We start from the raw sequence: 15788 nt of genomic DNA, 5'->3' as shown, positions 1-15788 counted from the left end.
TTGTGATGATATACAAGAAATTTCCTACTGAATCAGCCTCTTAGTTCCGCAAGTACGGCCTTCTGTCTCTGACCAGACATCTTCTCAAACCGGTCAACGCTCATGACAAAAGTACCCCGGCCAGCAGTCAAACTCCGCAAATGCTTGAGATACCCAACCATCTCCTTAAGTGGCACCTTTGCGACAATTGTGCGCGGGCGAGTCGCAGCAGCAGGAATCTCCACGCCAATAGAAGCCGTCTCGAACGGATCAGGCGGCGCGTAAACACGGCTGTGGTCAATGGATGGTAATGCCTCTTCTTCCAGTGCAGATGCAGAAGTCGATGCGTCCGTGCCTGATAGCGGTACCTCCTCATCGAGTGAGATGATATGTCCACCCCGTGAGGAGGAAATGTCGTGCACGACGGAGCCGAGACTCGCCTCGTCAATGCTGATAATCACATCCATCACCGGCTCCATAATTACTGTCCCCGCGCCGAGCTGCACATCCTTCAGCGCGGCGGCGGTGGCTTGGCGTGCGGCGGATGAGAGGGCCGATGTGGTTGTTTCGTTGCCGAAGAGGTCGGCGGCCGGGTTGATGGTTAGTGTGACGCGTGTGTTATGCATTGGGAAGGTGAATTGAGGCCCGCGGGCGAGCGCCGCCACGGCTCCGTTTTGCAGCGCTGTGCGGAACGCGACAAGGTCCATGCCTGGTGGGAGCAATGGGCTAGTTTCTTCTTCGCCACGCGAGGACTGGTCAATTTGGAGACCGGGGGCGCGGATGATGATCTGGTTGCCGTCGTAGGTTTCGGCGAGGAGCGTGGCTTGGTCTACCTCTTGGGACTCGAGGTCTTCGTCCAGTGGCTCTACGACTGCTGTACAGCCTGCTTTACCCTTCCGCCCGGCGATCTCCTTGTCGAAGATCTTGTTTATTGGGCTGGAGGTACCAAGTACGGATTCTCGATAGCCGATCTCGATGCGGCCCATTGTGGCCTTGGCTTTGAGATCGTTGATTAGCCGGTCACGGGCAATTTCGAGATGCAACTCTCCCATGCCGCTGAGAAGCGTCTGGCCTGACTCTTCGTCTATGTTGACGTGGAGACTGGGGTCTTCACGGAGGAGAAGTGCGAGTGATTCTTTCATGCGCTTCTCTTCGCTCAGGCTGTGCGGCTCAACGCTGGTAAAGAATACCGGTGGTGGAACAGCAATTGGTCGGAGTTGGAGACTGGTAAGCGGCTCTGGGGGAGTGGCTTTGTTCCCTGCGTAGGACACGAGGGTATCGCCTGTCCGGGTGTGTTTGAGCCCGACTACGACTCCGATGTGTCCGGCAGCGATAGAGTCCACTTCCACGGCATCGTTGGCGTACATCTTCAACAGACGTGGGGCACGCTCGGAGAGCTGCAGGTTTGTGTTGAAGAGAAGGCTGTTGCGATCCAGCGAGCCGGAATATACCCGTACGTAGACTAGGACTCCGCGCTTTGCGTCGTTGACCACTTTGAATGCCAGTGCACAGCTTTGAAGCTTGCTAATCGCATCTTTCGAGCTAGTCTGCAAGGCCAAATTCTTTTTCTTTGGTTGTTTCCCTTTGGGTTGCGCGGATGCCTTCTCGCTCTGCTCCACAATTAAGTCTCCAGACAGCAGGTCCCGAAGACCTCCTTTGACACCGCCAATACTCACTTCTGGGTCGGGAGCTTCGGGCGGACTAGGGAGAAGATTCACGATGGAATCTAGCAATGGCTGAACTCCCATGTTTCGGAAACTGGCACCGGCAAATAGAGGGACAATTTGACTCCTCTGGTCCAACACGCACCGGCGCAAGCTCTCAATGATATCGGCTGGTGAGACGGTGAGATGATCTTCTTCACACTCAAAGAATTTCTCAACAATGTCTTCGTCATGCTCGCTGAGCAGCTCGACCAATGCAATTCGTGCGCGCCGCAGCTCTGCGGCCAGAGCCGGCTCTTCTGCCTCTAATTGCTGCAGGTCGGCCACTTTCACATTTCGGCCATCCTCGCCTTCCTTCCATCGTAGTCCTTGGAGATGGATTGCATCTGCTACCCCTATAAAAGGGCCATTGCCTCCTTGGAACCACGGTATCTGGCAGACTGCTGGATAGACACCCAAGCGGGTGCTGACTTCTCGCACCGTCCTACCAAATGCGGCCCCGTCACGATCTAGCTTATTCACAAAAATGAGTCGAGGAATGCGATAGGTGCTTGCCTGATTCCAGACCTTCTCCGTCTGCGCTTCGACACCGGCAACACCATCCAATATGCAGACGGCGCCGTCGAGGATGCGCAGAGACCGCATGACTTCGAATGTAAAGTCTGCGTGGCCCGGGGTATCAATCAAATTGATAGTATGCGGGTAAGCAGACCGCGGCGTTTGCTCATTCTGCGCCCCAGCTTGGGGGCCTGACGCTCCATTTACCTCTCCGGGAGGCCAATGGAAGGTAATGGCGGCCGACTGGATAGTGATACCGCGTGCACGCTCGGCGGGAAGGAAATCAGTCACTGTTGAGCCTTCATCCACATCGCCAATGCGCCGTGTAAAGCCACTGTAGAATAACATGCGCTCGGTAGTGGTAGTCTTGCCTGCATCGATATGGGCGATAATGCCGATGTTCCGGGTCCGGTCCAGAGTCTCACCCTGGCATGCAGATGTCGTGGAAAAGCGTTGAAGCTGTGTATAATTTGACCGAAGACCCTTGAGGGAGGAATATGCATTTTTCCACGTCCCATTGCTCGGTGTCTTATATAGATTGGAGCTCATACAGCGCACCCCGGAGGGAAAGCGCAACAACGGAGCGACGACCATTCCAAGGGGAAGCGCTCATGTAATAAGGGACAAAAGATGAGAAATTATGTTGGAATTGGCATTGGGCTGTATGATATTGTTATTGATACAACAGAAGATCAAGCTCTAGAGCGAAGAAAATCGGACCACAAAGCGGACTGGGGATCGCCAGGCTTGGCGCACGCATTCCTCAATGCGTGACTTGACTCCGACACTAGCTACCTCTCCTCAACTACTCAGATCCTTTTGCTCATACCCTTGCTGTTTATTTGCTGTCTTTGTTATGCCAATTCAACGGGTCTCATCTATTCTCTCCGTTTGAAGCTGCACGAGGTAGGTCTTTGAGTGCCTGGAAGCTGGCCATTACTGTGGGGGTCCGATCTTCAGCCGTTTAATACTGACGCCTGCCATGACCAGCCACTCCCCCTTGTCAGCGAATATACTCCTTACATCGACCTTCAATCAAGATGGACTACTCTACCATCTCTACCGACCCGGATCATCCCGTCGGTACCTCACCCTGGGGATCACCGCATGTTGAGCGAGGCGCCTTCCCCACTTCCAGCAATGACATCCCGTCGTCCCCTTTACCCGGCCAGGAGCAATCGGCGGACGTTGGCAGTGGTCACAATGGAGAACCCCAATCTCCAGACCTCTCTGCGCAGCTTCAGAGCGCACAACTAGGAGACCCGGACTATCCCGAGGAGCCATTCGGCGCGCACCAGCCTTCAAACAGCCAGCAACAGCAATCTCCTACTCTTGCACAATTTCAGACCGGAGCACGAGACACACGGCCCCCCGCTCCCGCCTATAGAATCCAAGGAAAGGTCACTGGTCTGGAGAGGACGGGGAAGAAAGACCCAATCCTGCGTTTCGACATCCACGTAGGTCTGCCCCTGGGAGTATTTGCGCCTGTGCCATGGCTAATTCCCGATTTTTCTTTGAGATCAGACCAATATTCCCAAATTTCGCACGACCCAGTACCGTGACGTGCGTCGGACCCATTCCGAATTTGTCAAGCTCGCAGACCATCTAATCTCCGCCAACCCCGAAGCTCTGGTCCCTGCTGTGCCATCGCCAGTGACGCCGGCCGGTGCAGGCACCGAGGAGGATGAAATTCGCATCAAATCGGCGATGCAGAGATGGCTCAATGTTGTGCTAAGCAATGAAATTCTCATTCAAGACGACGAGGTTGTGCTTTTCGTGGAAAGCGACTTTGGCTATAGCCCCGTGCTGCGGATGAAGCAGCCGGCAACGGGCGTGCGACGAAAGATGTTGAAGCAGTTTGCGCCGCCTCCAGATGACACACCCGAGTTGCAAGCTGCTCGCCCAATTGCGAAGATGTTTTACTTGGCATCAATGGATACGAGCCACAAGGTCGACCGAGTTGTCAAGGCCCGTCGTGGTAAGTTATCGGAATTCCAGGCTGTTTTGGTCGCATATCTTGTTCCGATTGAAACTGACTGTTTTAGGGCTTGGATTGGCTGAAGCCGACTTCGGCGTGAAGCTCGGTCAGATGAGCGTACAGGAGACTCATCCCGGCTTGGGCGCCGCTTACCGTAAACTTGGCAAGATTGTTCAGACAGTTGGCGACTACCACGCTGTTCAGGCCACCGCGGAGGCTACCACTCTCGGCGAACCGTTGAGTTACCACTCTTCAGATGCCTTCATTGTGAAGGAAACCCTCACCAACCGCCATATTCTCCTGCGCGATCTACTCCAGGCCCAACAAAGTGCACGGAGCAAACGTGCTGCGGCAGACCGCTTGAAGGTTAGCTCATCGGTGCGTCCGGACAAGGTAGATGAAGCGATCAACGCTCTTGAGGAGGCCCAGAACCATGAAGATTACTTGACCAAGCGGACCCAGCGTGTCACGTCAAACCTTCTCCAGGAGAAGCGCCGCTGGTTTGACCGCACTACCCAGGATCTTCTATCCAGCTTGCGTGAGTACACTCTCCGCCAGATCGAAGCCGAACGTCGTACTCTGGCCACTTTGGAGAGTGTCCGACCCGACATCCGTGCCATTGACGCTTCCGGTGGTCTTAGCCGGCTGGGTCGCGAATCCCACCCAGCGATGCGCCGGCCAAACATGGCTTCGAGCCAGGGCCCTAAGGGTGATTCGTGGAGCGGTGTTCCTCGCCGCAATGACAACATTGGACGTAGCATGAGTGGCAGCTTTACTGCCCCCTCGCTCCCTGACGATGATGATGAGGAGAGCTCTAATAAAGGACGCAACCGAGCTTCCAGTCAGGTTGGGTCGATCGCGGAGGAAGACGATGACCGTCTTGATGCGCGAAATGCAGCCAGCAGACTGGCCACCAGCACGTTCTGATCGTATTTTGGGACGCAACGAGTCTGTACATGTAGCCCCGGCACGAACTAGTGATTCCCCTTTGTTCCTCTTATAACTTTTCGTGTCCTCTTGTTATGTTATCTCCTATGCACAATCAGTATCCTTTTCAAAATTGATTATAGTTGCAATTGTTCTATATGACTTCCAAAATGCCTGGTGATTATATGTTCCCTGCACCAACATGAGGCCTCTCGAATGATATAAAGTCACCAATATTACAACTTCTCATATTTCCCCCACTTATCCCACTTCTTCGCTCCATCCCCCTCGGGTAATTCAAACCAAGACGCCTTCTCACTAAGAAAGATATGATGGCTTGGCAGCGGGATCTTTGTCTTCCCCTCGTCGAGGGTCCCCGCAGCGATTCCGATACTCTTCGGATCACGATGCAGGAGCATACTGAGAGTCGAACCGCATTTGGGACAGAAGGTACGCGTAGCGGCCTGGGTTGCCTGCCGCTCTGTGGGACTGACATGCCATCGGATATCGTCAGTCGCAAAGAATGCCCAGGTTTGATAGGGTGCGCCGGCTTGTTTGCGGCAGGTTGTGCAGTGGCAGTTTACCAGGCAGGTTGGGGGAGTGGAGGCCGTGTAGCCGATGTAATTACAAGCGCAGCTGCCGGAAGCCATTCTCGGTACTTGGATGTTGGAAATTGCAGGATTGCGAAGGTAATCGCGATTCTGACATCATGTGGGGTATCGAAGCTCTACATATACCAAATGGGCATGGACGTGTACCTCTATAATTAGCTACTTTGTACGAATTACAGAGTTGATTTCCAATCTGTACAACATCCCCTCATCGTCCCCCACTTGAAGTTCGGGCCGAATTTGATTTCCAAGCATCTCAACTTCCGATCATACTTGCTTCACTTATATCTATCTGCGAAATATTCTTTTTCTTCTTCATTTTCCAATTCCAACATGTCTCCCAAAGTTTTCGTGTAAGTCATTCCGATGTAAACCGAGCATTCGATCTAACGAGTCCTCGCAGGACTGGCGCAACTGGCTACATCGGCGGCGACGGTCTGTTTGTTATTGCTAACGCCCATCCTGATTGGCAATTCTCAGCCCTAGTCCGTAGCGAGGAAAAGTCCAAACAGGTCACCAGCCAACACCCTCAGATTCGGACTGTGATCGGTGATCTAGACTCGTCCGAGCTGATCGAAGAGGAAGTCAAGAACGCAGACATTGTCTTCCGTATGTTTTTTCAAGCTCATATATCAGGATATCATGTCACTAATAACATATACACAGACTTCGCTAATTGCGATCATGTTGCCGCAGCTAAGGCCATTGCCAAGGGCGCTCAGCACCATACCGCCGAGCGTCCATTGTGGCTGATTCACACCTCTGGCACTGGTATATTGACAATCGAGGACCAGCGCGCTGGCACATATGGCATTGAGCGGCCTAAGCAGTACAACGACTGGGAGGGCGTCAGTGAGCTAGTCAACCTCCCATCAGACGCCTTCCACCGTAACGTGGATGAGATCATCCTCGGGATTGGCGAGCAGACCCCGGCCAGTGTAAAGGTCGCAGTTGTATGCCCACCTACCATCTACGGTCTTGGCCGTGGCCCTGGTAACACGAAGAGTATCCAAGCCTACTTGCTCGGCGCTGCGGTGCTGAAGCGCAAGCAGGGCTTCCTGGTTGGAAAAGGCGAGAACGTCTGGCACCAGGTCCATGTCCATGATCTGAGCAATGTCTACCTGGCTCTGGGCGAGGCAGCCTCGGTGGGAGGTGGCAAGGCTACCTGGAATAACGAGGGCTACTACCTCGCCGAGAATGGATCCTTTGTATGGGGTGATATCGAGCGTGCAGTTGCACAGGCTGCTTTTGATAAGAAGCTTATTCCTTCTCCTGATGTTGAGTCTCTCGATGGCGCTCAGACGACTGAGGTACTTTCTGTTGGTACCTATGCCTGGGGCTCCAACTCCCGTGGTAACTCAATCCGTGCGCGCAAGCTCTTTGGCTGGACACCTCAGAAGCCTAAGCTGATTGATTTCATTCCTGAGATTGTTGAGGTTGAGGCTAAGGCTCTTGGCTTGCTGTGAACTCGGTCTTATGTTAATTCGTGAAAATTGACGTATTAAAGAGCACATTATTTGAGACCTTTGAATTAGGATATGCAAATTACAATGTAGTCCAGTGTTGTTTTGATGTGTTCAATGTTTATTCGTCAATGCATTCCTTTCCTCGACGTTTTTATAAGGTGTGGGGAATGCTTTAACACTAGGCCACAACAAAAACCTCGCTTCCTGTTTAGGGCCTAGGGGGGCCATATTCCCAGTTCGACAAAAAGAAAAAACAAGCGGCAAAATAGAATCGTCAGCACTAGGACTCGAACCTAGGTTCACGAATGAACTACTTGGCGGAAGGATCTCATAAAAGAAGCCATTCGAAAGTAGCGCCTTAACCACTCGGCCATACTGACTTGATAAGAAAATTGGCAGCTCTTCGCCTACTAGGGGCTGCACTTGACCTCTCAGTAGGGTTAGACGCCTGAGACCTCCTGCCAAGAGTTCAGGTGTACCTTGTTACTTTAATGTCAGTAACATCTGCTGGTGAAGTATTCGATTTAAGAGAAACCCGACATAGTATGCAGACCACGTGCGGGCCTTATTCAATATAAACAATTTTACAATGTTTATCTATATTGCAATATGAACAATGACCTATTCACCTGTTGACCTAGTTATTCACTCCCATTTAACGGCTTAATCAATTGTAGCTTCTATTGTTCCTTTGATTGAAGAGCTAGGTCATTATTGAAGAGCTTGAATGGTAATCAATCATAAAAAAAATCAACGAGGCACACATGAACTCTTGGCGGGGGCCTCAGGCGTCTAGCCCTCTGGAGGAAGCTTTGACCATCAGCATCTTCTGTCTTCACCTTACACGCCTTTGGCTTCTGCGACCATCTTGTACTCAACGAAATATCTTTGCTGGTACGCTTGCTATGCGCATTATTTTCCTTCTTTACTTATCCCCCTTCATTCGCCGCGGGCGCTTACATTCATTCTTCCGGGCTCTTACAGAAACGACTGCATGAGTTGCAACCTTTCAGCGTCTAGTTCCACCGTCGTAACCCCTCGTGTCTAACACGGCTACCTATCATGGCGCCTGGGTACGGGCATGGTGGCAAGCGGAAACGCATCGATCGCTCATGGTCCGGCGAGTCAGGGAGCAATGACCTGCGACCTTCACCCCATCGCCCTGGGACCCTCAATATGGCACATCACCCTACCAATCCCGGACATCAATCCCCCACTCCTCGAGAGCAGAATGACACACGCGACAGATCTCGCCGACAATCGCACCGCAACCGGGCTGGTTCCCGCCGCGGATCCCACGATGGTCAGAATTTTTCGAATTCGCAGCACAGAGAACCGAACGCGATGTCTCCTCCCGCAATAAATCAGCCCAGGGAACTTGCCGACCCCGTGCCGTATAATGGCGATTCGGCCGCGTCAAGACCTACCCCTTCTCCCGCGCCGAATACTCCTGCTCCGCAGCCGCAATTCAACCCGCCGTCTCGAGCTAGCTCAGAGACTGTCACCCCCCACCCCTCTCTCCCACCCCCGCCTTATGATTACGAATATGTGACCGATAGCGCTGTTGAGGAATGGGCTTCAGCGGGCAAACAAAAGGTAGTCGAAGCAGGGACTGCGGCTCGCCTGGAACAGGATCTGGCTCGGCTTGCATCTGTCTACCAGGAACTTATTCACTCCGCGATCTACGGTCGACTGTCACCATCAAATGCAGGAAATGCCGTCAAAAATATCATCGGTGAAGAATCTGTGTCCCAGGATGTGGATATGGACAGTGGGAAGCCTTTGACCCAAGGAATCGATCCGCGCTCCTTGTTCCTCGATACGCTTTCCATCGTGACTGACGCTGACCCCTCGAACGCGGCCCTCAAACCACTTGTATTTGCGACAGGTATTGATCCTTCTTTAATGCGCCTTCAGCTTGAAACTCCGTTGTTGCAGTCCCTGGGGTTGGTTCGCGAAACCTTTGCGCGAATGGGAATTCGAAAGCAGACCAATCTGCTCTACCGACAGTCCAACTACAATCTTCTTCGGGAAGAATCCGAGGGATACTCGAAACTTATCACCGAGCTATTCACCACAAGCAACAATGAGCCGCCGTCGAGTGAAGTGGTCGTGGATACATTTGAAAGAGTCAAGGCTATGATTGGCGCATTTGACATGGATGTCGGCCGTGTGCTAGACGTCACGCTGGATGTGTTTGCTGCGGTTCTTGTCAAGCAATACCGTTTCTTCGTGAAGCTTCTGAGGGTTAGCTCCTGGTGGCCGAAGGAAGAAGCCGTACACAGACTAGAGCAAGGCTATCGTCACTCCGGTATTCCGAACTGGGCACTTCCAGGATCAACTGGATGGATCACAACCGATGAGGAGCGATCCGCTACTATGTGCGCGAATGAGGAGCGTGACAGCCAATTCTGGGATCGAGTGAGGGAAATCGGACTTCAAGCCTTCTTCGAGATCGGCCGCAAACCGGTCCCGGGGGCGGAAGTGCAACGCAATCTTTCGGAAATTAACGGTTCATCATTTGAAGAAGATGCCACACGATCATGGCTCGAAGAGACTGGCACTATACCCCCGAAGGGCAACAGGGTTGCAGCACAACTGCTTGGTTTCAAATTGCGATTCTATTCTTCTTCAGCTCGAACCAAAGACGACGTTCTCCCTGACAACCTCATTTACCTTGCCGCCTTGCTCATCAAAGTTGGCTTTATCTCTCTGCGTGACCTTTATGCTCACCTCTGGCGATCTGACGACACCATGGAGATTCTGAAGACCGAAAAAATGGCAGAGAAAGCCGAAAGAGTGAAGGCTAGCCGACCAGGTGGCGGAATCAACGCTTTGATGATGGCCGGTGCTTTGTCGGACGACACAATCCCTCCTTCCCGCTTGCGCGACGAGCCGCGAGTGGCGACTCCTAGTAAAGACCAAGAATCCGACAAGGGCACCGCCAAAATGGAAAACGAGTTGCCAGACCCATCAGACCAGAAAGTACTGCTCCTCAAGAGTCTCCTCGCCATTGGCGCCATTCCCGAATCCCTTTTCATCATCAGCAAGTTCCCCTGGTTGATGGAGGCTTACCCTGAGCTGCCCGAGTTCATCCACCGCATACTCCATCACTCTTTGAAGAAGGTTTACATCCAGTTCCGACCATCGGTATCTACAGGTGACTTCCCCGGAGCTCAATACACGGTGACTTCCGATCAGAACAATGCGAAGGGCCAGATCGGACTCACGCCCCCACCTGCGAGACGAGTTCTGCGATGGGCTCAACTGGATAAAGAAGACACCAACGATGGCACCGATTACCGATTCTACTGGGATGATTGGGCCGACAACATCCCCATTTGTCAATCTGTCGACGATGTTTTTGCTCTTTGCTCATCTTTCCTCAACCTTTCTGGTCACAAGATTGGACAAGATGCGAGCCTCCTGGCGAAGCTTGTACGCATTGGAAAGGGAAGCTTGATCCAAGACGGATCCGAAGCGAACAGAACACGTTGGCGCGATCTTTGCAAGCGTCTCCTCCTACCCGCTGTCAGTCTAACAAAAGCAAATCCTGGTGTGGTCAATGAAGTTTTTGATCTCATCAGCTTCTTCCCCCGAGATGTGCGATACAACATGTACGCAGAATGGTACTCAGGACAGACGTCCCGGCTGCCAGACATCAAGGAGGCCTTCGACCAGGCCAGGGCAGAGACCAAGGACACCCTCAAGCGACTTAGCAAGACAAATATCCGACCCATGGCCCGCGCATTGGCCAAGATTGCTTACGCCAATCCCGGAATTGTCATTAATGTCGCCATGAGTCAGATTGAGTCGTATGAAAATCTTATCGAAGTTGTGGTTGAATGCGCACGCTACTTTACTTACCTTGGCTATGACATTCTATCTTGGTCTCTCATCAATTCGCTTGGCCAGAAAGGACGAAGTCGGGTCCAGGAAGGTGGATTATTGACTAGTCGATGGTTGAACGCTCTCTCCACATTCGCCGGTCGAACTTACAAACGGTACTCGGTTATGGACCCTACTCCGGTCCTCCAGTATGTGGTGGAGCAACTTCGGCACAACAACTCCACCGATCTCATTGTGCTAGAGCAATTGATCAGCTCAATGGCTGGCATCATTTCAGACAACGACTTCAATGATGCTCAAATTCAGGCCATGGCCGGTGGTGATGTTCTCCAATCCCAGACTATCTTGCAACTGCTGGATAAACGTCATGAGTCAAAGACCACCTCCAAACGGTTGCTCAAGTCGTTGACCCACACCAGAATCGCCGGTCAGCTGTTGGTTGCCATTGCCCAAGAACGACTGACTTGTGTGTACAATGAAACTTCCTCGGAGCTTAAATTGCTCGGCAATATCTTTGATGAAATCCACCGAATTCTCACCCAATACCTCGACTTACTTCGCAGCAATCTCTCTGTTGATGAATTTGATTCCTTTGTTCCGGACTTTTCTTCTCTCGTCACGGAGTTTGGAATTCAGCCCGAAATTGCCTTCTGGATTCGGCGGCCCAGCATCGCTCGGAAAATCAACGACATTGAAGAATCAAAACAAGAGAAAGAACGTTCAGTCTCTGTATCGAAGTCGAACGGCGACCACAAGATGGATACTACCGAGGACGAAGAAAAACCCACGAAGTCCGAGACTCCGGCAGACAGTGCCATGGATGTCGATAAGGACGAAACTACTCCGACCGAAGGACCCGATGCTATCCTTGCTTCCGCGGTCAATGCCGAGCCATTGGCAGCCAATCCTGTCATGCAAGATTTGATTGACGATGTCAAGTCTGCTCTTCCTGCCGAGACATGGGGGACCATCGGAGCACACTTCTATGCAACATTCTGGCAGCTTGCCCTCTATGATGTTCATATTCCGCAGAAATCCTACGAGGATGAAATTGACAGACTCAAGCGGCGAGTCGTCTCTATCAACAGTGACCGATCTGATCTTAGCGTGGCGGGCACGGCACGAAAGGAGCACTTGAAGCGCCAGATTACTCAGCTACAGGAGCGTATTCTAGATGAGAATAAGAATCACCTGAAGGCGTATGGACATACACGCTCTCGATTGCAGAAAGAGAAAGACAAGTGGTTCGCCGGCATGCGCCTCAAGCATGACTCTCTCAATGTTGCCCTGTTGGAGCAATGCTTCATTCCTAGGCTTCTATTGTCCCCTCTTGATGCATTCTTCTCCTTCAAGATGTTGAAGTTCCTACACAGCTCTGGGACCCCTAATTTCCGGACCGTTGGTCTCCTTGACCAGCTTTTCCGCGAGCAGAGACTCACTGCTCTCATTTTCTTGTGCACATCCAAAGAAGCGGACAATCTTGGTCGTTTCTTGAACGAGATCTTGCGTGATCTTACTAGATGGCATGCCGATAAGGCAGTTTACGAGAAAGAGGCCTTCGGTGCCAAGAGAGACCTTCCTGGCTTCGCCAAGAACGTCGATCCCGAAGGTGTTCCAGTGATGTTTTTGGAATTCGAAGACTTCCGGCGTCTGTTGTACAAATGGCACCGCTTGTTTTCCAACGCGCTGAAGAGCTGTCTCAGCAGTGGTGAATACATGCATATTCGAAACGCCATCAGTGTGCTCAAGGCTGTTGTGAAGCATTTCCCTGCTGTAAACTGGATTGGTCGGAACATCCTGAACTGTGTTGACCACCTGAGCAAGAATGACGAGCGAGACGATGTGAAGATTCCCGCCGCTTCTCTTATCGGTGACCTCAACCGGCGCGAGAAGAAGTGGATGCTGCCACAGGCTTTCTATTCTGTCGCAGCTCAGCCTGGTTCTCAGCCACCTGGAGACGCATCTGGAACGCCCGGGACCCCGCAATCTGCTACGACAGCGTTGAATGCCTCAGCCCCAGAGTTCAACCCCACTGGATCCTCAATGTAAGTGACAGCCTTGACCATTTCGACATGCTCACAATGACTAATCTTTCCGTCTTTAGCTCCGATAATGCCAAGCAGGAACAGTCTGGCAAGACTGAAGTCGAGGATGGTGAAATTGAGGATGCGAAAATGACCGATGTCGGTACAGGCAAGGGCGGCGAAGCCAGGCGGACCGGAACCCCCTCTCAGGCCGGATCTACCACGCCGTCCATGCTCACTGGGGAAGACGCTATATCCGGTGAACAGCCCCCTGTGCGATCTCGACCAAATTCTCGTGCCCCAACTTCATCCCGTCAGCCTGATATCCCCAAAAGACCCGATATTCGCCAACAAGTTCATCCTCCCGTTCGTCCCCCGCCGCGGCACAGCGATGGAAGGCTGCCTCCCCGCCCCGAGGGATTGGATGACCGACGAGAGAGACATCCTGACTTTGGACCCCGCGGTCGTCATGGCCCAGATCATAACCGGTCCTTTGATGGTTCTCTAGGCGATGTTCGAGGACGTCTCAATGAGCATCTCAATGAACGTGATCGCGAATTCCCCATGAGACCTGCGGCTGATGATCTTATGCGGGGACCACCTCGCGACTCTCGTTCTACTCGCGAGAATGGTTGGCCTATGGATAGGCCTGGTCGCATGCGTGGGCCCGGACCAAATGATTCGTTCCATGGACGCGATCCCTCTGTGCGAGGAGAGCTGATGCCTGACCACATGGACCGCCCAGTCGATGTTCCTCGACGTGGAGATTCGTCTAGAACAGAGAAAGACGATCGCAGGCCCTATCCGCCACGCCCTCTATCGCCCCCAAGACCTGTTGACCTGCCGAACCGCCCCGACCGATTCCCCCCACCCGATGATCGCAGACCTGCCGGGTTTACTCCGTCTTCCCGTATTGATGATCTCCCTAGGGGCCCTCGCACGGATCGACAACCTGATCCGAGGGACGCTGCACCAGGTCCTGATATGACTCATGGTCGGCTTCGGCAGCCGGAACCTCCCTCTGAGATTCCTGCCGGCCCTCGAAGACGCGGTGGACGCAATATGTCTGGACAGGCACCTCCAATGCTCAGTTCAAGCAATGCTACCTTACCCGCTCCGGAACGCCAGACACCTACGGGCCCTGCCCGACAAAGTGGGCGTGGGGCACCCGAGCAACCCGCTCCTCCAAGCCAACCAGCGGGCTCGAGTACTGCCCCGGGGATTCACCCAGATCGCCTTAGAAATCTTGTCAACGAACCTGCAGCCCCCGCTGCTGCTCCATCGGGTCCTCGCGGATTAGGCCCACAACAACCACCTCGGGGACCCTCTGCTCAGTCTGGGCAGTCCGGGCAGTCCGGGCAGTCTGGACCACCTGGACAAGGCTTCGGTGGGGAGCGTGGCCGTGGTGATAAACGTTTCGCAGGCCTCAACAATGTGCTCCAGCAGTCTGGCGGTGGTAGTGGTGACCGAGTTGGGAACACTCCTGTTCGCGGAAGAGGCGCCAATCGCCCACCAAGCACCATGGAGGCACCATCTCCTCAGCCTGCAAACCGTCCACCCATGGGTCCTGCAGGACCCCAAGAAGATCAATCCCGTAACCGATCCAACGGTGGCCGAGGTGGCGACCTCCTTGATGATGCCGTTCCCGAGGCGGGTCGCTCTGGATCAACTGGAAATCGTACCCGTGAAACAGAGCCTACTCGCGAGAAAGAGCCCGAGCGCCGTGAGGGCAGCAGCAATGGTCGCAATCGACGCGATGGCCGTCGAAATGACCGTGAACGCAGCCGTCGAAGCGATGTAGGTGGCGGAAGCCGCGACGACAAGGGCACTGGCGAGCCCCGTGAGACCCTGCGCCGAGTTCAGAGCTCACGCGAAGAGCTGCGACGTCGAGACCGACGTGACCGCCCAGATGGACCGCCAGGAATGACTGGACCAACACCTAGCAGTGAGACCCATGATGAAGGTCGTGTGCGACCCACGTCCTCTATGGAGGCACCGCCACCACCCCCTCCTCCTCCACCTCCGCCCATGCCGGAAGGAAACGAGCGTCGTTTCAATTCTGGCGAACGGGGTAGCCGGTCCGACAATCGGGATCGCGAGCGCGAGCGCCGTGGCGACCGACGTGACCGGGATCACCAGCGCGAGGGTGGTAGCTCTGGGGGCTCTGGGCACCGTAAACGTGGTCGACAGGGCCCTGACGATGGCACTGACGGTGGACGCGGCATGAGAATGGGAAATGATAACAAGCGTCCTCGCCGAGGAGCGTGATCCTCACCATTTACCATGATACCCCATTGAAAGGAATGGACTTTGCTTTTTTTTATGTTCTTTTGCTACAAACCTCAAGTTCCTCTACACTGGACTTCTACTGTTTCCTATCTTGACTTTGCATTTTGCGTGGTGTTTGGGGACAAACCACTTCACTTCTTCACATGTACTTTTTCTTCTTCTTCTAAATGAACGTAACCGAAATGCAATATCCAAGGATCTTCCTTAATTAATAATTTCTTTCCATCTCCGCGGTTCTCCGTACTCCGTCTCTCCAGGCTCAGCGGTCCAATATGTATCCGACGTGCCCCGCCCTACCGTCAGTCGGGTAAACTTCGGTTCGCAACTACCTCCGTGCCCCTTTGAGAGAGTTCTCTTGAGAGAGCGAGTGGATGATCAGCCCTAACATCTTGGAATATCATTTGTTCAAGTCCTGGTGTCATATATGTAGCCATTGTCATTGG

At 53.2% G+C, this 15788-nt stretch overlaps 5 protein-coding genes across 5 annotated transcripts; 3 read left to right on the top strand and 2 right to left on the bottom strand.

Annotated features, from left to right (window-relative positions):
• Positions 1–32: 32 nt before the first annotated feature.
• Positions 33–2795, bottom strand: N7518_000383 (mitochondrial elongation factor MEF2; the record flags this gene model as incomplete). Its single annotated transcript, XM_057181311.1, has 1 exon — positions 33–2795. The coding sequence occupies one exon, from the start codon at positions 2793–2795 to the stop codon at positions 33–35; it is 2763 nt and encodes a 920-aa protein (XP_057046661.1).
• Positions 2796–3241: 446 nt separating this feature from the next.
• Positions 3242–5106, top strand: N7518_000382 (retromer subunit VPS17; the record flags this gene model as incomplete). Its single annotated transcript, XM_057181310.1, has 3 exons — positions 3242–3658; positions 3726–4179; positions 4247–5106. The coding sequence occupies 3 exons, from the start codon at positions 3242–3244 to the stop codon at positions 5104–5106; spliced, it is 1731 nt and encodes a 576-aa protein (XP_057046660.1).
• Positions 5107–5342: 236 nt separating this feature from the next.
• N7518_000381 (GFA family protein) lies at positions 5343–5756 on the bottom strand (the record flags this gene model as incomplete). The annotated part of the gene is made up of 1 exon (XM_057181309.1): positions 5343–5756. The coding sequence occupies one exon, from the start codon at positions 5754–5756 to the stop codon at positions 5343–5345; it is 414 nt and encodes a 137-aa protein (XP_057046659.1).
• A 294-nt stretch (positions 5757–6050) lies between these two features.
• Positions 6051–7183, top strand: N7518_000380 (putative nucleoside-diphosphate-sugar epimerase; the record flags this gene model as incomplete). The annotated part of the gene is made up of 3 exons (XM_057181308.1): positions 6051–6070; positions 6121–6326; positions 6384–7183. 3 exons carry the CDS (start codon positions 6051–6053, stop codon positions 7181–7183), a joined length of 1026 nt encoding a protein of 341 aa, XP_057046658.1.
• Positions 7184–8245: 1062 nt separating this feature from the next.
• N7518_000379 (putative THO complex component (Rlr1)) lies at positions 8246–15324 on the top strand (the record flags this gene model as incomplete). The annotated part of the gene is made up of 2 exons (XM_057181307.1): positions 8246–13077; positions 13137–15324. 2 exons carry the CDS (start codon positions 8246–8248, stop codon positions 15322–15324), a joined length of 7020 nt encoding a protein of 2339 aa, XP_057046657.1.
• Positions 15325–15788: the final 464 nt, after the last annotated feature.

This window comes from Penicillium psychrosexuale, assembly GCF_028828465.1.
Source record: "Penicillium psychrosexuale strain IBT 29551 chromosome Unknown utg000001l, whole genome shotgun sequence".
In the NCBI taxonomy this organism is placed as follows: domain Eukaryota; kingdom Fungi; phylum Ascomycota; class Eurotiomycetes; order Eurotiales; family Aspergillaceae; genus Penicillium; species Penicillium psychrosexuale.
This window is presented reverse-complemented; position numbering and strand designations above follow the sequence as displayed.